This window comes from Peromyscus eremicus, chromosome 3, assembly GCF_949786415.1.
Source record: "Peromyscus eremicus chromosome 3, PerEre_H2_v1, whole genome shotgun sequence".
Classification (NCBI taxonomy): Eukaryota; Metazoa; Chordata; class Mammalia; order Rodentia; family Cricetidae; genus Peromyscus; species Peromyscus eremicus.
Genome location: NC_081418.1, coordinates 46,531,840 through 46,556,899, shown reverse-complemented (window position 1 = coordinate 46,556,899; position 25,060 = coordinate 46,531,840). Strand labels below are relative to the sequence as shown.

General features: G+C 48.6%; 1 protein-coding gene across 1 annotated transcript; it reads right to left on the bottom strand.

Moving 5' to 3' along the window:
• Positions 1-532: 532 nt before the first annotated feature.
• On the bottom strand, positions 533-24,148 carry Stra8 (stimulated by retinoic acid 8). The gene is made up of 9 exons (XM_059256550.1): positions 24,000-24,148; positions 16,443-16,640; positions 12,041-12,116; positions 11,516-11,600; positions 9,031-9,237; positions 7,962-8,247; positions 5,880-5,953; positions 3,791-3,902; positions 533-784 (listed from the first exon to the last, which is right to left on the bottom strand). The coding sequence occupies exons 2-9, from the start codon at positions 16,632-16,634 to the stop codon at positions 710-712; spliced, it is 1,107 nt and encodes a 368-aa protein (XP_059112533.1). The 5' UTR covers positions 16,635-16,640; positions 24,000-24,148; the 3' UTR covers positions 533-709.
• Between the last annotated feature and the right edge of the window lie 912 nt (positions 24,149-25,060).

The window sequence follows — 25,060 nt, the reverse complement described above, 5'->3', positions numbered from 1 at the left end:
ATACAAAAATAAATTCATAGAAACATCTAGAATGATATACAACCAAATATAGACCATAGCCTGGTCAGGTTGACACAAAATTCCCTCTCACTTCCAGTGTGGAAGCCCAGGGATACCCACACTGTGTCCAGGAGCCTCACCCCAAGGTGCTTATAACACTGGCTGTCTTTGCAGCAACCAGCCCGTGGTCTGAAGCAGGAGCAGCAGCTGTACTGGCTATGCCCTGTGGCCCTGAAATATAGGGTTGAGCTGGGCACTGTCCCCCAGGTTTCTAGAGCATGTAAGATGAGCAACTGGGCTTCAGAACTCTGGAAAACCCACCACAGCAATGTCCTGAGCCTAAAACATGCCGAGAGGACTTGGTATTGCATCACCCACAGGGATAGATCTTGCTTATAGCCTTCTTGAAAAGCTCATGGCCTGGGCCTTGGCTACACATGACATCTCCCCCTCCACCCCTGAGCAGGGACACAGTGGGTGTGTGTCCTGCAGCAGACTAGCCCCTTACAGTCAATAAGCCCAGAAGACCAACTTTTGTTATGCTTCTCTTAACATTTTATAATAACCAGAAACGAAGAACATCAAAAAGGCTTCTGGAAACAGCCTTTCTCAAAGAGGCTTGGAAGGCAAGGTGGTGTAACCTAGCTACCAGCAATCAAACTTGAAAACCACCCCCTCCTTCAGCCCTCTCCTTCCCAGCCCTTCCTCTTTACAGGTCATCGTCATCAAAGGTCTCCAGGCACTTGAGCAACATCATTTCATCATCGACGGCAGGATCTGGTTCCTGTGAACGCGAGGCTGAAAATTAGGATCAACCCATATCCAGGCAGATAAGAAGGTCCCAGCATCCCGGGTGGGCTCAGCTCTCCAGTCTACCACTTTCCACCTGCAGCTTCAGGCCAGGTAGGGGACGTGGTCAGTTCCATTTAGTTCACCACAGCATCCTCTGACTTCCAGGAAGGACAGAGAAGAATGGGCTTTTGCCCCGTGCATGGAATTTCCAGGCACTCATAAGAGAGAGGAAATCTTAAAGCTTTACCTAAATACCCATCTACAGAGTCTGGTGACCTACACCGTGATGCAACCACCAATGGACCATGCAGCTGACTTTAAAGAAAAGAATGTGATGGGGCCTTTATCTGCGGTGCAGACTATTAGGAAAAGAGCCAAAGGCAAGGCCTTGTGCATAGTAGGCAGCCATTGTGTTTGAAAGAACACATAAATATTCATAGACTGCCTTGGAATGGATGTGCAGGAAACTGGTCATGGCAATCGCCTCTGGGGAAAAGCACGGGATAGTGAGCAAGGGCAGTGGCAGGAGAGAGACTAAGATTTAATTGAACATCTTTGGATAAGTTTTGAATTTCATACCACGTAGATATGGCACCTATTATGAAAAAACACTTAAGAAAAAAAGGAATACTGCTAAGTGTTTAGTATTTAGTTTAGAATATAGTGTTTAGCAAAGGCTTCTCATTCTTTTCAAAGATGCCAGGCACCCTCTCAGGACTTTCTATTGTTTCTTCCCTTAAAATTAATTCCAGGGTTTTTGTTTTTTTTAAAATTTCCTTTTCTCTGTCAAGCAGAAAGCGACCCCTGCTATTTGGTAGCCCTGCAGATCGGGGTTGATCCTTATGGATCCTAATACCGGCCAACCATCTAGCGAGAGTAGGCCCTGCTGCCAAGGGTGATACCCAGATGTGGGATTCGAGCTCTGCCAACCCTCACCCCTACCCCTGCTCTGGAGGAGCCGAGTACTGTCAGAACCATCAGAAGTTGGAGCAAAGCCTTGGTGCAATGGGAAGGGGCTTGGACCTGCCTAGGCTCAGTGTGCTGGGCTCTGCTGACTCCCCATGGGAGACCTCGATTTGGGGGATATGGGGTTGAAGGGTGGCTTGGGAAAGAGGGCTGGGGGGTAGGAGGAGGGGGGGTCTGTAGATGGTATGTGGAGTGGAAAATTTCTTAATAAAGAAAAGTGGAAAAAAAAAAAAGAAGTTGGAGCAAGGCACAAGAGGATTCTTCACCAGAGCTTCCAGAAGCAGCCTAGCCCTGCTAAATACTTTAATCCAGACTTCTGGCCACCAGAACTATGGTGTGAATCTGACTGTTTCAAGTCACTGTTTAGAGAATGCAGTGGGATGCCCACAGAGCTTCATTCACACCCTCCCATGAAGGTGACAGGGCCAGCAGAGAGCTGGAGGTGCCACTTGGAAGAGAATGAAATTTCCCTTTGCACACCGGTCTGCCCACAAGTCTTCCTGCACCATCACTTTCAAAACACGACTTCTAAGGTCCCATCCTCATTACACTGAACAAGGACCCTGAGGTACCAGGAATCTGAATGGCTAATGGAACCCCAGGGTGATCCCTGGGAGGGGTAAAGTTCGAGCACTCTGCCTAGTGTGGACTCCTAATTTCTGTTCTTTGTTTCTGCCATGGAGGTTGAATCTGTTTTTAAACTCTTGGCAAAAGGTACTAATTTAACTACATCCAAAGGAGTGGGGCAGCTGCTATGGGACGGGCATGCAAGGATTGGTGGGAAACAGAGTGGACTTCAGGGACAGCTACTGACCCTGTGGGATTGAAAGTGGCGTGGGCAGGGAGAAGTGAAGAGCCAGTGAGAAACAGGCCAAAGTACACACAGCTCTGTGTATGGAAACGGTGGTCTCGTCACAAATGTTTTTTTGTTTTTTTGTTTTTTTTTTTCTATATTACTGTTTTAAACAGACAGCTCTATCTTCTTTGTTTAACCAAGAAAAGTCATGGCTGTGCATCTGGAAGGACCTGTCCCCTGGTGGTGCAGACACAATCTTCCTCCCCCATGAGAGTTTCGAATGGCCTCCTAACCAAGACTCCCATGGCTTATGGTACCGTCAGCTCTAATGTCGGCTTTTGGGAGAGAAGTTAGCCTTCGAAAGATCCCAAATACTACTGCAGTCACAAAAGACTACAATAGCTTGCACAGTACTTACAGGTGACTGCTAGGAGCCAGCCCCTGGGAGCTGGCCCTGCTTCAAAGGACTCCTCTGCAGATCTGTGTTGTGGAATATTAGTTGAAGATGTGTTACATTTGTTTATGTGGTAGAACATTTGGTGATGCAAAGCTGGGCTGCATTCTTTTATGTTGCATTTGTTTAACTCTATGAAACTGTGTTGCTTTGCCTGTCTAAAACACCTGATTGGTCTAATAAAGAGCTGAATGGTCAGTATTGAGGCATGAGAAAGGATAGGCAGGGCTGGCAGGCAGAGAGAATATATAGGAGGAGAAATCTGGGAAGAGAAGATCAAGGAGTCAGAGAAGGAGAAGGACATCAGGACTCCAGGCACCCAGCTACACAGCAAGCCACAGAGTAAGAAGTAAAGAAAGGTATATAAAATAAAGAAAGGTAAAAGCCAAGAAGCAAAAGGTAGATGGGATAATTTAAGAAAAACTGGCTAGAAACAAGCCAAGCTAAGGCCAGGAATTCGTAAGTAAGAATAAGCCTCTGTGTGACTATTTGGGAGCTGGGTGGTGGGCCCCCAAAGAGCAAAGAGTAAAATAAAAAACTACAGATCTGTCCTGGAGGACATCCCTCTGCCTCTTCCTTCAGTTCCCTGGTATCCTCCACATTCTACAGGAGACACTGGACTGAAGCTGAATAACCCTGGAGCAAAACAGAGAGCCTGAAAGGCCCCTGAGGTGGTTGGAGTCAGGGAGGGCTAGAGTGCCCTCCCTGCTAAAAGACCTCTTTTGTTTTTTTCTGTCTTAAAGGCGCCGCGCAGAGGTCCTGCTGTCCCCACTCTACCTTACCTCGTTCAGTGGAGTGTTAACACAGCAGAGGCCTTTAAAAAACTCAATGATCTGGATGTAGAGCTGAAATTTCTCCTCTGGATTTTCTGGGTTGTAGTTGGCAAACACAGAGCTGACAGCAGAAGAAATAGAAACCATTTAGAATCCTAACCTTTCATCCGTGCCCTGAAAACTGGCTCACTGTGCCAACTGTAAGCACCCAGTTGAATTCTCGAGTAGACCAGGGCTGTTCCTGGAAAGTGTGTATGTACCACCTCACTGGAATGCCGTATCTGGCAGGCCCGGAAAGTGACTGTGGCAAGCCTGCTGCGTGTGTCTTACTTAACACAGTGTTCTAAGCTGTGACCTACTGAGTGAAGGGCTGAGGGCCCTTCTTGCTCTCAGTCAGTCTCCTGCAGCAGAGCTCATGGTTCTGGGTCCATCTGAGGCAACTCGGGGTGTTTATAGTGTGAGTTCAGCCAGGGAGCGGTCCCCATTCAGTATTTTTCCCATGGTACCCAGCTTTGAGCAAACAGTAGTTCTATTTAGTGGGCTCCTTCCTCTCTATCTTTAGGGGCAGCCCTGTGCAACTGGTGCCTTGTAGTATAGAGGCTGTGAGTATCATAGGACAGACCTGCCTCACTTCTTTTTTTTTTCTAGTCTTATTATTATTATTATTATTATTATTATTATTATTATTATTATTATTTTTAATTATTATTTTGCAATACAATTCCTGCCTCACTTCTTCCTGGAAGGGTGTTGCCGTTAGCCCAGGAATCCTTTTCTATGGAAGGCAGGAAAAGACATTTTAATAGGTATGTTTTTGTTTGTTTGTTTTGTGTTTTCAGTGGCATGAGGACTTCCTAACACCGCTTGACAAGTATACGCCAGCAACTTTGTGACAAAGTTGCTTTTACAACCTAAACCCAGTGCAGGAGTAGGAATGTCAGGTTCTAACCATTTGCTACAAAATGCTCCTCCACACATAGGTGGTTTGGAAAAGCTCACATTTCATAGCTTCCTTGAAATCCCCAAGCTTGGTGAGACCTGGGTGAGGGAGGCGGAACAGAGGAACTAAGGTGAGTGTCCAGGCAGCCTAAAGCTCTGCTTGACACCACCCAGACCATGGCTTCCAGGACTCCTCTAAGCCCAGGCTGCCACTGGGAAGACTGTTCACTCTGATCATAGGGATGCGGCTGACCCCCAGTCCCATGTCAAAAATCTTACATGCCAGGCATATTTTTAGCCATGACACCAGTCAAGACCACAGCCTCTCAAACGGCAGCTGCAGAGCTTCCATTCTGGACTGTGTCACTCTGAGGAAAAAAAAGTTCCCCAAAATGCTTCTTGCTTTAAATCTTTCCAGATCCCATTTCACATCTTCTCACCATGGTGCAGACATCCTTTCCTCTGCTCCTCCTTCCTCTGTTTTCACCGCCCCCTCTTATTAGAGACCCCCTCAAAAGCTTATTCCTAAGTTGGCCCAGGTTCTCTGTGCCACTGCCTGCCTCATAGGCCAAAGGTCAGCATTTTCCCTCAGACTTATATTCTGATACCTAACCTGCAGAATGATGGGAGGGGATCAGGACTCTTATAAAAGAGGACCTACAGAGAGCAGTTTACACAGAGAAGGTGGAATCTACAGGGAACTGGCCTCCTCCAGACTTTGTCTCTGCCTTGACCTAGAAGTTCAGCCTCCAGAACCTTGAGCAATAAGTGTCAGTTGTTTCTAAAGTATGTTGTGTAAGGATGGACCAGTAGTAGGACTGTGACGGCTCAGAGCAGACCAAGCTGGACCAAGACACATGGGGAAAGCAGGCAAGTAAGACGCATGCTCTCAGAACCTAGAGCAGATAACTGGGTGTGTGTCAGCCTCGGGCCAGGGAGGATGAGTTTTCTCCTCTGCATCTGTGGGATGCAGAAGAGCAGCAGCAAACATCTCAGGAATGAGGCAGGCATGCACACCCACTCACACACACACACACACACACTCAGTACAGTCTCACACCTATATGCACACTCACAGAACTTCATATATGCACACCACACACTCACCCAGGTGTACTCTCACACCCACACACATACCTTCCTATATCACCTTCCTCACCTGATGTTAGACATATGCTGAGCCTCACTCTTGTCCAGGAAACTGGCCACGTCGAAAGCATCTTCAAAGAGGACCTGAAAGCAAGCACACCAGCGCCTGGGTCAGGACTGTCGCTACCGTCCGCTGCGTGCCTGGGGCTGCGGGGCCAAGAGCAGCACACAGGCTCTTTCTTAGACCTGTACATCCGAAGCACACACATGTCACACCTAGCCCCAACTCAGAGTTTCTGCTCAGTGGTCTCCTCAGGGAGTGACTGAGGGAGGAGAAAGAGCTGCGGGCCGTTACCCTCTCCCTTCTAAAAATGGCAGCAACTCAGACATGAGAGGCAATGGCCAAAACCAAGCCTCAATTTACAGCCAGGAAAGGTCCATCCAAACCATCCAAACCTCCCCAGGTGGAGATCTATTCAAGTCTACAGCACACAACCCCGATCTCCTCCGGGGTAGCTGAGTACAAGGGAAGGCTGCGGGATGATTGCCTTCCAAGGCCAGTCCTTCACTGGCAAGATCAGCAGGTACTTCTCTCAAACTCTCTCTTATAAAACAAGTCACAACTGCTACAGTCCAACACCTGTCCGTTCCCAAACTCTTTAATATCTGTATTTGGGGCTTTAAGGGCTGGAGAGTTGACTCAGCGGCTAAGAGCACACAGGGCTCTTGCAAAGGACCCAAGTTCGGTTCCTGGAACCTACATTAGACAGTTCACAACATCCTCTAAGTCCTGCTCCAGGGGATCTGACATCTTTTCCACTCTGTAGACACCTGTACTCATGTGCACACACACACACACACACACACACACACACACACTTTCATAATTAAGAATAAAATAGTAAAATTTTCCCTCCTTCCTCCTCCCCTCCCCTCTAATGTGAAGACACTGCAAGAAGGACCTAGCCAGAGGTCAGCACAGGAAGTGTGGCTTTCTCAGCCCCCAGAACCATGAGCCAACAAATTCGTTTGTTGTTAATTTCCCAATGCCAACAGTGCGGCTGTAGAGCTGCTGCAAGAATTACATATGTATGTATGTATGTATGTATGTATGTATGGTGTATGTATGTATGTATGTATGTATGCATGTACGCATGTATGTATGTATGTATGATGTATGTATGTATGTGAGACTCAAATACTTTGACGGTATTAAAGGTTGTCTGCTTCATAAAAGAACTTCATGAACATCGTGGGAGTTCTGATCCAGGAAGAGGTGAACTGAGAATCACTGAGTAACTATCCTGCCAGAGACACTCACTGCTGACACACTGACCTATTTCTCTGCCAGCATTCCTTCACTGTGTTATAAGACAAAAACTACAATGATTAATAATATGGGAATGCACTTCCAACCTAGATTCTTGTTGTTTATAAGTTTTTGGTCCTGCTTTTTCTGAATTTAGGTTCAAACAGAGTGTTAAGTGTCCAAACAAATGTGATTTAGACTTCCGATTGGGAGACTTAGCAAATAAAAATAAAAATACAGGGTGCCAAGGTAAATTTGAATCACAGATTAGAAGACTTAATACTTATTTGGCGTAAGAAGGCTCCAAACACTGCAGGGGAAATGCTTGAATTAAGGGTGTGACTGGACCTGCTTCCTTTTCTCCAACACCCACTTACACTGGCAGCCACCCTGAGGGGACCAGAGGGGTTCGCTGGCCCTGATTGGGTGGGTGCTGGCGGGTCTGCCAGGGGCTCTCACTCCTACCCAGCATACGCCATTCTTTCCCAGAGGGGGAGCATCTGCTCGACAGTCTTCCTCAATTTGCCCCCGGAACACATGCCTTTGAGACTTTGGCCATCCAGTTAGTTTTCTGGACACTTTTGGTGTCTTCCCTGACGACATCCCTGTTGTCACTTCAGAGATAATCTGGAAAGAGGCCATGGAAGGGCCTGTGCTCCTGTGTCTATCAACTTTATGTTCCTACCCACAGATAGAGAGCCCCCAGCTAACCGCATGTAATTAGTCCACACATGGCAGGCTGCTCACTGTCCTCACACACACAAAGCCCTCCCATGAGTCACCCACTGAGGGGCATTAAGAAAGTCGAGGCAAAGGACCGCCCCCGCCCCCAGGTCTAATCACCTCTTCTGGGGTGGATTCCAGTGAGCAGCTGGCCCCTTGGCTGTCCACCCCGCTGTCCCTCACACTGCCCTCCACACAGGCCAGTTCTAGACAGGCCTCTGTGAGGTCCGAGAAGCTGCTGTTCTGCTGCTCCCACACCTGCAGGAGACAGGCCTTCTTCTCCTCAGAGAGGGTCTGCCACAGGTGGGAGATGGCCGCGGAGACGATGGGGAGTGTCACTTCCTGGGGGGAGATGATGCTGTTCATGGTCAGGAGATCCATCGTCTGCTTGTAAAAGTTGAGGTACCTGGAACAGAAGAGATGTGTCCCTCAGACCTGTAGCCGGCTCCTTATGATCAGGCCACAGCTCATGGCTACCATTCCTTGGTTTATCGACAGCATAGTTTTGTCTCTGCCTTCCCCGGGCCCCAGGAATGCAGATGTCATCTTGAGGGCCAAGGAGGACACAGATTTATATCTCTCCCATTTCTTCTGCTCCTAAAGCTCTCTGCCTGTGGAAGACATGGCTGAGTTAACTCCCCTCACTATGGAACATTCTGAGGCTATGAAGTAGCTGGTCTGCTACACTCCTTCAATTTTGGGCTTGAAAGACTCAGGTATAGAGTGAACCTCCCTGTCTCCAGTTCACACCTCTGGAAGCCAACATGGCTGCTGGAGGGACTGAAGTCTGTGAAGGAGGTGTTTGAGTAAGCCAGTCACCATCTCTCTATAGGTGCGGATGTGGCCGGGTTCTCTACCTCCAGAAGTAGACTTCTGAGGTGTGTATGTGGTAGAAGGAGGGGTGAACACTAGGAATTACCATCAGCAACCCTCTTTCCCCAGGGACCTCAATAAACACCCATTCTCAATAAGAACAGTGGATCTGCTACATGCATGTAACTTTAACAGTGTTTGCAAAGCACCTTAGATGGTGTCCATCGGGGACATGGAGATGCTGTAGTTCGGTGACTTGGGACCTGATGTGAACCACGCATGCTTGGAGGCCACCACACAGGCCAGTCGGAGTATCTGCCCCCTTCCCCACAGAATCTCCCCGTGTGAGTAAACCATCCCACCCCACTGTGCACACCGTTCAAATTCCAGGAGGTCTGGCAACAGACTGTCAGAGGACTGTGAGAGATCCACTTTTTTCTCCTCTTCCTCTTCCTCCTCCTCTTCCTGTTTCCCCTCCTCCTCTCTCTCTTCATCAGGTCCTCCTTCCTCAGCATCCTCCCCAAGAGCCTCAGTGAGGCACCATGGCGGGGAAACGTTCTGAGGAAAACCGTTCACGAGTATGCTGGGGGAGAGTACAGAATCAAGAGAGTGTTAGGCAAACAGTCAGTGAACACAGACACAGAAATTCGTGACACGGTTGTACTAAATGTATAGATACTAATCAAGTAGCCCTTGGGAATACAAGATGGGGGTGCATCATTTGGAATTCAGTCAATTTACCATAGCCACAGGATACAGAGGAAACCTCAGGAGCTTATCTCATTCTTCTGTGAACAGGAACGTGACAAAGCCTGTATGGAGGGAGACTGGAGGGGATTTCTTTCTTCCTGACATGTTTTTAAGGTCTTCACAAGGTATAACTTGATTTTTAATAAATTTTCCCACTAGGCTATAATATAGCTAATATTTAACATTACATTGTTAATTTAATTAATATTAAATATTAGTTTAGCCAATAAAAATATTATATATATTTTGGTTTTTCAAGACAGAGTTTCTCTGTGTAGCTTTGCGCCTTTCCTTGAACTCACTTGGTAGCCCAGCCTGGCCTCGAACTCACAGAGATCCTCCTGCCTCTGCCTCCCGAGTGCTGGGATTAAAGGCGTGCACCACCACCACCCGGCAAGCCAATAATATATGTTTAATAATTATTTCCCGTAGGGTATAATATACATCCATTGTTTAAGAATTTGGAAAACAGGACTGGAGCGATGGCTCCGTGGTTAAGAGCACTGGCTGCTCTTCCAAAGGACCCAGGTTCCATTCTCAGCACCCACGTGGCTGCTCATAACCATCTATAGCTCCAGTCCTGGACACTTAGGCAACATACCCATACACATAAAATAAAAGCAAAACAAAAAATTCAGGTATTTGACTTAAAAATAAAATAAAAATTTGGAAACCAGAGCAAGAAGTACAGAGAGGAAAATAAAAGTTTTAAGTGTCCACACCAAAAAACAAACAAACACGAACCGTGAGCAACAAGGCCCCTTCAAGCAGCAGATTTGGGTAGACTGCAACAGCCCATAGTTTGGAGCCCTCTCTGGGATGCGTAAACATGGCTTGCACTCTGGGTCTCCTCAGAGGCCAACCTGGACATCCATCATGCCACTGGAGCCATCTCCAACAGGATGCCATGGGGCCCCTGGAGATAACAGGGGCCTGATGGTTGTCCCTCAAGTCTAAGATGTAGTTAGAGCCACTCTGGAGCCTGTGGGTTCTGAGCGTGGGAAAGGAAACGACGTCATATTTTGACAGCCATGCAGAGCGGAGCCGATTCCTACCCAGCATGCATGAAAGGCACAGGCAATGAGAGTCTTAAATGGAAAACTCTACTTCTGTTAGGGTTTGGATATGAAGTCCCCTCCCACTGCTCCCCAAAAGTCTCATGTGTTAAGGGCTTGGTCTCTGTTGGTGACACTATTTTGGGAGTCCTGGAAACATAAGATTGTAGGGCCTAGCTAGAGGAAGTAGACCACTGGGGTGGGGCTATGGGGGTGTCTCGTCCCTGGGCCCTTCTTATCCCTCTTTGCTCCCTGTCTTCTGTGAGGTGAGCAGCCCTCCCCTTCCACACATTCCTGCTGCCACGATGTCCTGTTCAAGCTCACGAGGCCAAGCAACCGTGGACTGAACTCGGCAACTGAGCAAAAGAAACGCTTCCTCCTTGGAGTTGTCATCTCTGGGATCCGAGTCCCGTGACAGAAAAGTAGCCACCAATGGAACAAGGAGAAAGACAGTCCTCAAGCCAGCCTCTGCTCAAGTCTGACCGGGACACCAGCAGTGACTCTTCACACCTGTAATACCCATCTTGCCCCTAAGACACCATGGCTGCTCTGGCTCTGAGAAGTCTGATTTGGCTTGTATTTCCATGAGATTTGAAAAGGCCAGGATTGGTGTTTTCCTATAAATAAAGCTATTAGTTGATATATATCAACTAATATATATAATATCACACACACACACACACACACACACACACACACACACACACACACACACCCCAAGGTACATGAGTAAACTCCATGATCTCATTTCTCTAAAGTAGTGTGGAAAACTAAAAGTACCAGATGAGTGGATAGCCCTCAGAGTTAACATGACCTTTCTTTGAGAGGTGAGATGATAGCATTTCATGCTTTTCTGTAATTTTCTGATTTCTGTCATAAGCGTAGATCACTTAGGAAGAATATCCAAGCCATGTTATTAAGATAAAGGAGAACAGAGTTCCCCCCAGAATGAGCGGCCTTGATGGCCTTCCTTACTGTAGGCTGCTGTACCTCAGCATTGAAGGCTTCCAGAGAAAGACAAGAGGCTCCCTCCTCCTGGTGCCTGCCAGGCCTTACCTGTCATCCTCAGAGTACATTCTGGCATATTCTTCCTTGACCTCCTCTAAGCTGCTAGCATTCCCATCCTCCAAGTCAAAGGATCCTATCAGGGAGGAGAGGGCAAGAGTCATAAAGAGAAAAACCAGACCCTTTGGGTCTCTCCTGCCTGTCTGAGGAGCCTATGGAGGGGCACGGAAAACCTTGACCCTCCCTGGTGTAGAGAGTGCAGAGTCCATTTCCCACTTCTCCTCCAAGACATGAGGGGAGATCTCAGGTCAAGTACTGGTTTATTTCCTCTCTGGTCTCTAAGGCGGAGGTCAGGTGCCTCCAGCATTGTCCCGTGAGGGAACTCATCAAACCCACACAGCCTGGAGACCCTTGTCCATGCTGTCAGGCTGTAAGTTCCCAGGGATGGGGCAAGTTATGGCCCAAGCCCAGTGCCTGATACACTTGCTCCTAACATGAATCCACCAATGTTGTGTAACCCAGTCCCTGCCTTCAGTGGAAACCTGAGCCCGCCTTCTCTGGGGAGGGGTCTCTTGCCTTTGAGCTTCAGCAGATTATCCAGGGTTTGTTCCAGTTCCTGAATATGAATCTTCGTCTTATTCAGTACCTGCCACTGAGGATAGAGACATTGTTGAAAAGACAGCCTCTCCCTGCACAGACTATTTTCTTTTATGGGCCCAGGAAACCTCTTCTCAGTCCGAGGTTACACTCCCTCAATGCAAAGTCCCATCCTTGGCCTTGTCGTGGCGTGCATAGGAGGTCTGTCCCAATGCACAGAAGGCATTGAGATGCTTTTGCATTCTAGAAATGGATGCTCGTTGAAATACCAATGTATTTGGAAACAAGTTGTGTTTAGAAAACCACTTCTGAGGCTGCAGAGGGATGGACGTCTGCACGGGCTGCTAGCAGGTGGGATGCTGTGATAAGGGGGCCCAGCTGGCTGAATGTCAACCCCAGGCTTGCACAAAGGTCCACTAGACTTATGCTCAAGCTGTGACCATGTGCAACTCAATATCCTTTCCTCAAAATGCTTATTTGCTAAATTTGTATTCTTCACATAGCTAGGCACAGTGCCATATGCCTATAATCCCAGAACTCAGTAAGTAGCCAGGAGGATATCAGGAATTCAAGGTGAGTCTCATAGTGAGTTCGAGGCCAGCTTAGGATACACGAGACCCTGTTTCAAAAACATAAATGAATGAAATAAAATAACACTTTATGTGACCTAAGCATATTTCATGTAATCTAAAAGTAGCAAATGTTCTGTGAATTTGAACTCAGAAATTTTCCCTTCCTCCCCTCCCTTTGTCCTAAACACCCCACTGTCCTTGTCCTGGGACTCACGGCTGTACTATCTGTCAAAGGACTTGGAATGCAAGGCCACTCTGTGGTCAGAATCTTGGCTTGATCTTAGGACAAGATGATGCTCCCGCTACTCTGCTCTAAATGTTGTGTCTTCCTGATACAAATGTTGAACCTAACCCTCATTTGAAGGTACCCAAAGGTGGTGTTTTTGAGGAGGCCATTGTCTTGAGAGCAGACCCTGCATGTATGAGACTACTATGCCGAGAAAAGAGGCCCAGGGGAGCGTGTTCACCTCTTCCACATGAGGACAAGGCTAGATTGCTCTTTAGGTGACCCAGACATGCGAGACACTAAATCTGCTGGCACCTTGAACTTGGTCCAGCCTCCAGGGCTGTGAGTAATGCATTTCTGTGGTTTATACATTTCCCGGGATGTTTTGCTTTAGCGCCTACAGCAGTCTGCGATACTAATACTGGCATTCTGGTCCAGAGCCAGTGGCCTGTCTTGGCTCAGTTGTACCTCAGCCCTTCCCTTGCATTCTTTTCTTCTCTTTGTTGGAGGCTGGGGCTCATGTGGCTCAGTGTAAACTCAAGCGTATGTGTATCCGAGGACGACCTAAAACGTGTGATTCTTCCAGAATGCTGAACTTACAAGTGTGCACCGCCACGCCTGGTTTATGTGCAGGGGATGGTACATGCTAGGTAAACTCTCTACCACCCGAGACACACATGTCTCTTTACATTCCTGCTGCATCAGGAGAGCCAGACACATTGGTATTTTTTTTTCCAGAGTACTTTTTTCATTTCCATTTTTAATATATAATTTATTTTTATTTTATGTTCATTGGTGTTTTGCCTGCATGGAGGTCTGTGTGAAGGTGTCAGAGCCCTGGAATTGGAGTTACAGACAGTTGTGAGCTGCCGTGTGGGTGCTGGGAACCTGGGTCCTCTAGAAGAGCAGCTAGTGCTCTTAACTGCTGAGCCATCTCCCCAGCCCCCTCATTTCTACTTTTTAAACATTTATTTTTACGATGGGGGTGTGCCACGATGCCCACGTAGAGGCAACAGGACAACTTTCAGGGGTCCTTCCCTCAGTCTACCATGTGGATTCTGGGAATCGAACTCAGGTCACTAGGCTGGATGGCAAGCACCTTTACCTGCTGGGCCATCTCTCCTGCCCTTTAGAATGCTTTCAGTAGACCCACTTTCTCAGGACTGAATTGTCTCATGCCCAAACCCCACCACAAAGAAAAAGATATGCTGAGGTCCCTACCTCTGGCAGTTGTGATAGTGACTCTATCTATCTATCTATCTATCTATCTATCTATCTATCTATCTATCTATCTATTATCTATCTATCTATCTATCTATCTATCTATCTATCTATCTATTTGGGGAATAGGGTAACCGTGTTAAAATGGAGCCCTTTGGGCTGGTCCCCAATTCAATATGAGTGGTGTCCTTATGGAAAGGAGAAGTGTGGACAGAGACAGAACAGTGGGACACAGAGAGAAGACGACAGGAAGGCGGGGTGACACGGACGTGTGGCTGGAGTGGCGCCACTACAAGTCAAGGAACGGCAGGAATTGTTGGAAGATGCCAGAACCTCATGGAGGCACAAAGGCTTCCCCCGAGGCTGTCAGAGGGAGGGGCAGCCTGGCCCTGGATTCCCAGGCTCCAGACGCCCGTCAATTCACTGCTGTGTTAGGCACCCCTACCCTGTGTTTGCTGTCTCACTGTGGCAGCCTTGGAGAACTATGAGGACCTCGTCACGCATCACTCTCACAGAGGGACTTTCTTCCTGCAGAAGCCCAGATTGTCCCTCAAGTAACCAAGAAAGAAACCCAGCGGACAGCTGGGTCCCCAAGCACTGTGATTGTGCTGTTCAATGCAGACAATTAAATTTTCAGAGCCTCAGTCTCCTGGTCTGTAAAATGGGAATGATGTGAGCAGAGATGTGGGGAATAAATAACTCAATTTGCTGGGAAACAATGGTATGAATGTCTGACAGCACCGCTCGTGTTTCCCGTGAGTCTCGGAAGGCCCATCGAGTCCTGTGAGGAAGCCATTAGTCTTCCCTTGTTTAACAGACGTGGTAACCGAAGGCCAGAAGTGACTGGCCTCCCCTTCACTGAGACTAGTCAAAGCCATGCTCTTACCTGCTAAAGCAGGAAGTCTAAATTTTGGGGGTGCATATGGTTTGTCTCCAAGTTTAGCTGCACTCCTTACACTGTCGGGCTTACAGCAGGGCCCTGGCTGTCCGTTTCTGTCTGGCTGTCCTGCTAGTCTGTGAACACTTCTGCGCTAGTCTCTGAAGGGACTCTAGGTTTCTACGCCCTTCAGTGGATGATAGCAGAGCTCCGGCCTGGGGAAAGCTCTGTCTCCCGCACCTGCACCCTGAGTTTCTGAACTTGGCTTTCCTCCACAACTCACCGGAACCCCACCCTTCTCCAAGGACAGGTGGGGCTCTCTGTGGGATTCCTGGAGCTGAAAACAGTACAGGTGCCAGTCAGAGCTTTATACAAAATGGTCAGGTGCCACCTTTTGAAAATTTCCACAGAGGCCCGGACCTACTCAGGAGCTTTTCTGTGTCGTCCTATCCCGACCCCGAATAAGAATCCTCTGGGAAGTCTAGGAACAGAAAACCTTAAAAGTTCATGGCTGCTGCTCTGCTGAAGGTACCGTCCCTGGAAGGAAGCCCACTAGCTGGGAATAGAGAACGGACTACAAAGAGTTCAGAGCGGGAGACGTGGAAAGAGCATCAGGCTTGGAGTGGGAACACAGCTTCTTTTCGGCCTTGTCTTCTACCACAGGAGGTCAAGCCTCTTCTCCCTCCCCTTCTGTTAAGAGGGTGAGGAAATACAGGACTCTCTGCTGTGGCCTTCTGTAAAGCTCCTACCGTTCTGAACTTGATTTCTTCTAACCCCATCTACCGGGCCTTTCTTCAGTTTCTGTCAGCTAATTAACTAATGTGTTGTTCAACAGCAGTTAAAAGGGTAACTGAGAAGAAAAAGAGCTGGGTGGTACACGCCTCTCATCCTAGCACTGGGGAGGCAAAGGCAGGAGGGTGTGACTTCAAGCCTGGTCTGTTCTCTGGAAAGTTCCAGGCCAGCCTGAGCTCCATGGAGACTGCCTCAAACATCAGCATCAATTAAAAAAAAAAAATAGGGAAAGATCAGTGTGCACCTGGAGAGCCCTAAGGCCTGGGGGAACAAACTGGTTAATACATACAACCCAATGTGTGCAGATACACTGAGCATGCACACGAGTGCAGTGTGTGGTATAGTACATGCATGTGTGTACACTTCTGGTGTTGTCCATGTGCGCGCGCGTGTGTGTGTGTGTGTGTGTGTGTGTGTGTGTGTATGTGTGTACATAGATGTACAGGGTCCTGGAGCATCTGTCGGAGGCTGGCTGTTGCCCACAAACAGGACACACAAAGTCACCCAGTAACCATATATCTCCCTCAGACCCATAATTTCCCCTCTTAGGTCAGGCTGCTCTGCAGCTGGTAGAGAAGCATGGCTTCGACGGTCTGCCCATGGGCAGCAGGGCTGGTCCCTCCAGGCCAGCTCCTTCCTCACTCTGCAGTCCCATGTGGAGGAACACGCCTCCCGCAGCCCTCCGTCCTGTACCTTTGAAGCTGTGAGGTCAGACTGGGAGTAGACTGTACTCCTCAGGTTGTTGAAGAGCCCGGCCAGGGTGGCTCGGTGGCGGGCCTGGGACAGGCGTCTGCGGGCCACACGAGGCTCAAGTTGCTGCAGCGGCATCTCTGGCTGCGGTGACCCCTCATCACTGGATTGGCTGCCTTCTCCGGGGGTGGCCATTGTAATCTACAACACAATGTACCCTTTCATCACTGCATGTTAAAGATACAACATCGAGGAAGACAGACAGACAGACAGAATGAAGGCAGTTCCTGAGGTGGTGAATACAGCCAACAAGACACACAGCAAACCCCAGGGGAACCCCAGATCTCCTTCTGAAGCTTAACTCCTAAGATCACAAACCACTCACGGCGGACTTTCAGTTGAGGGGCACTGGGGCTCACCCCTGCAAGATGCCAGCACATTACAGGGCCTCAGAGACATGCATTTCTGCAGCCAAGATCACACCTGAACCTTGAGAGCTTGACCTTCACAGTCTGTTCAAAGCTGAACGAGCTTGGGTTCTACACTGTGTGATCTTTCTAACCTTAAGAACGGCCTTTCTTTGGTACAGGGAGTGGTAACAAATGGAAATAAAAACCAGAGAAACTCCATCAAAATGTCCACTGTGGACCTGTGGACTTTTCCCTGCATGTATTATTATTCCTCAGGAAGAAAGAAGAGCCGTGAACATGCTACAACCTATGAAAGCAAGCAGTTACGTGACACTTCCCCGGGGAGCAGGTACAGTTTTGCTATGTCTTGGCTCTGTTACTTTGTAAAGATGACGGTTGTATTGACACTTGTACAGATGAGTTTACAAGGCAGGAGTCTTTCCTTTGGAGAGAATATTCTGAGGCTGATACGTTAAGGGTTTTGTTCTTTTTCTTCTTTTCTCAAGAGGTTTTCACACAGTCCAAGGTGGCCTCCCACTTACGATGTAGCTGAAGATCACCTTGAACCCTGATCTTCCGGCCTCTACCTCCCAGGTGCCAAGATTACAGGTGTGCACCACAACCCGGTGCTATGCAGCGCTGAGGACAGAACCCAGGGCTTCGTGAATCTAGACAAGCACCCTGCCAACTGAGCCACGCCCCCAACCCCTGGAACAGTTGAATGAGAGGTGAGGTCAAAGGCCGCTCACTCAGGCATTACCCATTTCACCAGCGGAGCTCACCCCTTACACAGAGAGCCCCTCGCGTAGCTCTCTGAGCAGAGGGGCTGCATCTTCTTTCCCTCTGCGCATCAGGGTTCAGTGCTGGATGCTGGGTTTCTGCTGGGTCCACTCTCCCCTGAGCTTAGTACAGGGAATTCGCGACATTGGCAAGAGACTGACCAACGTTAGCGTATGACAATCACTTGGAGATCCAGATTGATAAACTCAGGCCGAAATCCAGCTGCGATTGTGACCAGAGGTATGGCTTTAAAGAGGTGACTGGTTACCCAGTCTGTGACATTCCCTTGGTGTGTCGGCCTTCACCGCCCAGCTTTAGGAGCGGGAAGAACACCAGAGCATCCGGACCAGCTACCTGGCATTGTGGCCTTCACCTCCTTCTATCACCTTAAGTTCTCCCAGGTCAGGAAGCTAGAAGAGGGAACTCTCACTCTACTGAGGAGGATCCAGCCTGATAGATGCCTGAGGACAGTTGAGTGATCTTCAGTGTCCTCCTCTCTGATGGCCCGTAGTCAGCCCCAGCAATGGCTTTCTGTGACATCCCAAAGATTGCCTCTCCTAATTATTGCTCTTGACCTGGAATTTTGTTTTCTGTGGCCCCTGACAGGGGCCTAGATCCCTATCTTCCTGACCAAACTTTTAGGGGGCTGATTGGGAACTTGCTATGTAGACCAAGCTGGCCTTGAACTTGCAAAGATCCACCTCTCTCTGCTACCGGAGTGCTGCAAAAGGCGTACACCATCGTGCCAGGCCAGGCTGGATGTTTTTAAATTTTATTTTTATTTAGTACTATGAATTTGTGTGGGGGCACACATGTGTGAAGGTCCGAGGACAACCGTGTGGAGTGAGTTCTCTCCTTTCACCTTTACACGATCCCAGGGGCAGAGCTCAGGTTGTAAAGCTTGCAAGGTAAGTGCCTTTTGCCCTCTGAGCCTGCAGATTGAACAATAATGTACTTGGACCCATGTCACTAGCGACTGTGATTTGTGTGGACAGGCCTCCCCCAGGAAAAACACCACAGAAATCTCCCTGGGACAGGGAAAGAGAAGGCAGGACCCAAATTAGCTTTGTGCTAGGAATGGATGACTGAGCGTATTGTAAAAGGGGGACCCAGTATAGAGTAAAATTAAGATCAGTGAGTGACTGTGTACGGGTACGAAAGGTTCTTACTTTATAACCTAAGATAGCTTTGAACTCAAGTTATCATGGCCACAGCCTCCTGAATGCTGGAATTACAAGAGCGTGTCTGTGCCCACCTGACTAAGAAGTGACTTTAAAAAATACTCAAACTGTTTTAGGAGCTGGAGAGATGGCTCAGTGGTTAAGAGTGCTTGCTGCTCTTGCAGAGGACCCACGTTCAACTCCCAGCATTCTCACTAGGCAGCTTCCAACCTCCTCTAACTCCAGCTCCAGGAGCAGCTTGTACTTCTGGGGCACTGGCACACACTTGCACATGCCCCCAACACCCCACCTCCACAAACACATGTACGCATAACTAAAAATAAAATAAACCTCTAAAATATCGTAGCTGGTGGCATAGCTTAATGGTAGAGCACTTGGCTGGTGTGCCTAAGTGCCACAACAAAACAAAACAACATAAAACCTTCTCTTCTAAAGGTCCTTGCAGGCTAAGGTGTGTTAAGAAATCTGCTCTCAGTAGCGTAAGGCGTGAGATCAGTAGAGAGTGTATAGCCTGGAACTCCAACACTAGGAATAGCAAATCAGCTTGTAATACTCTAAAAAAAAAAAAAAAATCCAGCATTTTCCAAAGACCACTTACTTCTTCTCACCACCCCACCCCAGCCCCGCAGGTGAGATTCTGCTAAGTAGCCCAGGCTGAGCCAGAACGCTCCTCCTGTCTCAGCCTCCAGAGTTCCGGCATGACAGGCATGCACCACCATTCCCGGCTACTCTGGTTCTTTAAGAGAAGAAATTGTCCCTCTTCTGCCCACTGACCTCCGTTTTGCAGGCTACTGTCACTTCTGTCCCCTATAACACTACCCACCTCCATTCCCAGACCTGGTCTCCGCCCATCCCGAGCTGGCTTGTTCTTCAAGGCCTACTTTTCAATTCTCAGTTCATCCGAGGAGTTGCTGGTCAGCCACACTGACTTCCAACTTAATCTTGTTTTGCCAACATGCAGACGAGACCCTCGGTGAGGCTCCATCTCTCGGGTGTTGGCAGAATCCTCTCGGTTGTGTAGCAAAACGCAGCACCATGCAGGCAGATGTGGTTCGATCCATCACCCCTTTATGCATCGCCTCTTCCAGACGGGAGCAAAGAACCCTACTGACTTGTCCACAATGACAGAAATCTCCCAGGCATGGGGAGGAACAGAAGCAATGATTGAATAAGGCAAGGGAAAAGAAGGTTAAGAGGAAAACACGGGGAGAGGGGAAGAAATAGCATTTTAGTTTTCTCTAACCATGAAGGCTTGTTTGCATTTCAAGTGTCCACCCTGTAGTGAATTCGGTTCTTAGTGGAATTCACAGTGAAAGGCCATCAATTAGAGATGTGTTAAAGAGCCCATCAGAGCCAATACATTTGCTGCCTAAGAAAAGCAGAGAGAGATTATACACGGGGCAGGAAAACCCCACTCTCACTCAGGAAACTGGGCATGACCAGGGGAGTGAAGGTATATGCATCTAAGATGCTCCAGGATGCAGGGATGACCTACGGAGAGAACAGTTTGAAGGACAACATTGGTTCGGTTGCTGTAGTAGTGATGGCGGTGGTGGTTCAGCACTTGAGGGAGAGTCTCAAGACTGTAGCTAGTCTCAGCCTCCCAAGTAGTAGGATTAAGAAGTATGGGCCCGCCGGGCGGCGGTGGCGCACGCCTTTAATCCCAGCATTCGGGAGGCAGAGGCAGGTGGATCTCTGTGAGTTCGAGGCCAGCCTGGTCTACAGAATGAGTTCCAGGACAGGCACCAAAACTACACAGAGAAACCCTGTCTCGAAAAACAAAACAAAACAAAAAGTATGTGTTACTATGCCTAATGAAATACTTGTGATAATCCCAGGCAGACTGAGAATAGTGCTCACAGCTGCAATCCCAGTACTTGGTAGATGGACAGAAAGACAGCCAGGAAGTCCAGGCCGGTCTGGACTACAAAGTGAGACTTGGTTTCAAAAACTCCCCTACTTGGATTGGCTACATAGATCGAGTGATAGACTGCTTGGCTACACAGACTGATTGGGAGACTGCTTGACTACGTAGATCAATTGGGAGACTGCTTGGCTATATAGATCGATTCAGAGACTGCTTGCCTAGCATGCACAAAACATTAGCTTTGATCACAAACACCGCAGAAATATAAAACTAGGTGGATGAAACTTGAGAGACAGAGGCGAGGGCACAGACATTCAAGATCCCCTTTACCCATTCAGTAAACTCAAGGCTACCTTCGGTGATACAAGACCATTTCAAACAAGCAAATGAACAGCCTCTCTCTCCAAACCAAACCAAACCCAACAAACAAAAACCAACCAACCAAAACAAAACAAAAACAATGCAAAGGTGCCACGGAACTCATTATTGTGTATGATAACCTTTAAAAAAGCCAATTAAAAAATGAATGTCAGGCAAGATGTTGCCTAAAAGAAGAGATGGGGGGGAAAAAAAGAAAAAGAAAAAGAGAGAAAAATCCAGGTGCGGATGACGTGGAGATGTACTCACAGATAACACAGAACCAGTGTGTGTGCTATATGGGGAAAGGCAGGCCAGCTTATGGACAAGTTGAAGGCCTGGGTCATAATGCTGGCTCTCTGTTAGCCAGCCCTGTGACCAGAATGGGCCGAGAAACTCCCCTGATCTTAATTTCTCTACCTGTAAGCAGGAGGTGAAAGTTCCCTAACTAGACTGCAGTCTAAACGTTCTCACTTCACTGGGTCACCGTCGGGAATCTATCTGGAGAAGAGCGAGCAACACCAGCCATTCACATTCCAGCACGGGAGTCGGGTATGAGCCACCACATCTTAAAGAGTTCTGGGGCTGAAGCTCAGTGACAAAAAATGTTCACTGAGCACTTTCTGTGTTCAAAGCCCATTCATTCCGGCACCAAAGAGTACACAAGGCACTTTAAAAAGGCCTGAGTGTTAGCAGTTTCCCCCTCAAAAACTTACTGTTGAGTTATGCCATAGTGGGATCAACTTGCCAGGCAGTTTTCAAGGAGAATAAAGCAAAATGGTGGCTTCATTGATATATTCTTCTAAAGGGGCATTTTGTGACAATTCAAACTGCCGTGGCCATTTTTTTTATAACATCTCATCTATAAATCAAAGCACACTTTTTTTCTTCTCTTTTCTCTCTCCCCCACCCCTTCTTTCTGATAGACTCTCATTATGTAGCCCTATGTGGCCTTGAACACAGGCTCCTCCTACCTCAGCCTCCTCCTGAGTGCTGGGATTAGTGATGTAGACCACCATGCCAAGGTCCAAAACACACTTTTCATAGCCAAATATTTTCCTATACAAACTCCACTTAATACTAACCAAGAACTAACATTTTACAAAGTTTCCCAAAGCCAGATGTGGTGATACATGCCTGTCTCAAACAAGCAAAACTAATAGATAAGCCAACTAAACTAAACTAACTAAATGAATTAGATTTTTAAAAATTCCCTGGATTAAATAAAAATAAGTGGTCTTGTTTTTTCCAGGTTTCAGAAAAAAAACTTTCAATTCTTTTAAGTTTAAAATATCTCTAGAAAACACTTGAGTGTGAGCCTTTCTTATTAGCAAACTGAAGGCAGAATGGCCTGATATGCTGGATAATGTATTGGGGTTTCCTTGATTCCCGATGCCCATTTGATTGTGTAAAAGAAAAAAACCCAATATCACCATCAAATAGGAAGGAGTTTCTGTGATACACAATCCATAGGAGCCTCTGGTAACCCACACATTCATCCTCTAGGAGTCGCGGATGACCCACACATAGTCTCTAGAAGTCTCGCGTGACCCACACATACAGTCTCTAGGAGTCTCGGATGACCCACACATAGTCTCTAGGAGTCGCAGGTGACCCACACATTCATCCTCTAGGAGTCGCGGGTGACCCCCCCCCCCAGTCTCTAGGAGTCGCGGGTGACCCACACATTCATCCTCTCACACAGTCTCTAGAAGTCACGGGTGACCCACCCATTTATCCTCTAGGAGTCGCGGGTGACCCACCCATTTATCCTCTAGGAGTCGCGGGTGACCCACACATTCATCCTCTAGGAGTCGCAGGTGACCCACACATTCACCCTCTAGGAGTCGCGGGTGACCCACACACTCATCCTCTAGGAGTCTCAGATGACCCACCCATTTATCCTCTAGGAGTCTCGGGTGACCCCACACATATCCTCTAGGAGTCTCGGGTGACCCCCACACATATCCTCTAGGAGTCTCGGGTGACCCACACATTTATCCTCTAGGAGTCTCGGGTGACCCCCACACATATCCTCTAGGAGTCTCGGGTGACCCCCACACATCCTCTAGGAGTCGCGGATGACGCCCCCCCCCAGTCTCTAGGAGTCGCGGGTGACCCACACATTCATCCTCTCACACAAGTCTCTAGGAGTCGCGGGTGACCCACCCATTTATCCTCTAGGAGTCGCGGGTGACCCACACATTCATCCTCTAGGAGTCGCGGGTGACCCCCACACACATCCTCTAGGAGTCGCGGGTGACCCACACACTCATCCTCTAGGAGTTTCAGATGACCCACCCATTTATCCTCTAGGAGTTTCAGATGACCCACCCATTTATCCTCTAGGAGTTTCAGATGACCCACCCATTTATCCTCTAGGAGTCGCGGGTGACCCACACATTCATCCTCTAGGAGTCACGGGTGACCCCCACACACATCCTCTAGGAGTTGCGGGTGACCCACACATTCACCCTCTAGGAGTCTCGGATGACCCACCCATTTATCCTCTAGGAGTCTCGGATGACCCACCCATTTATCCTCTAGGAGTCTCAGATGACCCCCACACAATACGTCCCCTATGAGCTGCAGATGACACATGCTTTAGGAGTCTCGGGTGACCCACACATACATCTTCTAGGAGTCGCAGGTTGCAAATACATATGCTATAGGAGTCGAGGATGACACACACATGCTCTAGGAGTCGTGGGTAACACACACATACACGCTCTAGGAATCACAGGTGACACACATACATGCTCTAGGAGTCTCGAGTCTCACACACACACGCTCCAGGAGTCGCGGGTCACACACACACACACACACACACACACACACACACACACACGCTCCTACGAACACAGATTAAATATTCACCGGTGTGGCTATCCTTCTTTATATCAATTCATGCGTTCACAAGCACCCACTGCCACGCTCGCGACACGAGAGGCTGGAGGGGACTCACCCTTAGGAAGGCCACTACGGTGCACCGCTGCACCGCTGCACCCCCGCTGCACCCCCGCCGCTGGCGGAACACGAAAGAAGTCTCTCGAAGCCCTGACGGGTCAGTCACTCCCGACTGCCCGTCACGGAGTGTGAAGGGAGGCTCTTGCCTCAGGCAGAAAACTGACCTGGTACCCCAGGCTGGGGACCAATCACAGCCCTGTCACGACCCCCACAACCAATGGGGAGGTGCGGTGGAGGGCCAATGGGAGCGTGGGCACTGGTGGAGACACTGTAACAAGTTGCCAGAGGATGCGCAAGGAGCGAGCTGACCTTCTCACCTCATCGAGGCGGCAAACGCCCATCCCCACATGCCTCAACTCGGGCAATGCCACCTCTATCGTTTTCTCGAGGGATAGAGAAGCCACCTTCAAGGTCCCAGGAGCAGCCTCCCCATGTCAAGGAAAAGGAAGGAAAAATGAAGATGTGAGAGGGAATAGGTACAGAATAGGAGAGGGAGGGATGGGACTAAGTTTGCAGAGGAGAGAACCTTAAAGGTCAGATTGAAATGCAGAGAAAGAGAGAGAGAATGTGTTCTGTTGTCGGTGGAACAAGCAATAGGTTTCCTCCAGCTTGGGAGTGCGGGCATGGGGGTCGGGGGACGGACTATTCACTTTCCGCCTCAAATACAGATGTGCTGTTATCCTCGAGCCTCTTTTTTCCCTTGTATCTGAGATATCTGTAATGGTCCCGATGCCACCACACCAGTTGGACATATTAGGAGAGCCACTACACACTTGTGGAGCAAAAAAGAAATTAAAAAAAAAATAAAATAAAATAAAAGCAAGCAGAATCCCCTCGAAGGAGAAGCTCCGCCTGTGAGTAGGAGGGAGGGCGCCTCCTGCAGCCCGACCTGAGGTGAGCTGCTCCACCACCGCCCTCCCTCCACGGGGGTTAAACAGGGGTTAAACAGAGGTCACTCCAAGGAGCAGAAGCATCCGGAGCTTTGGTAGCACCAGAAAGTCGGATTCCAGTCCAGGATCTACTTCACAGTGGCGACTGTGATGACTGTCAAGGAGCCCC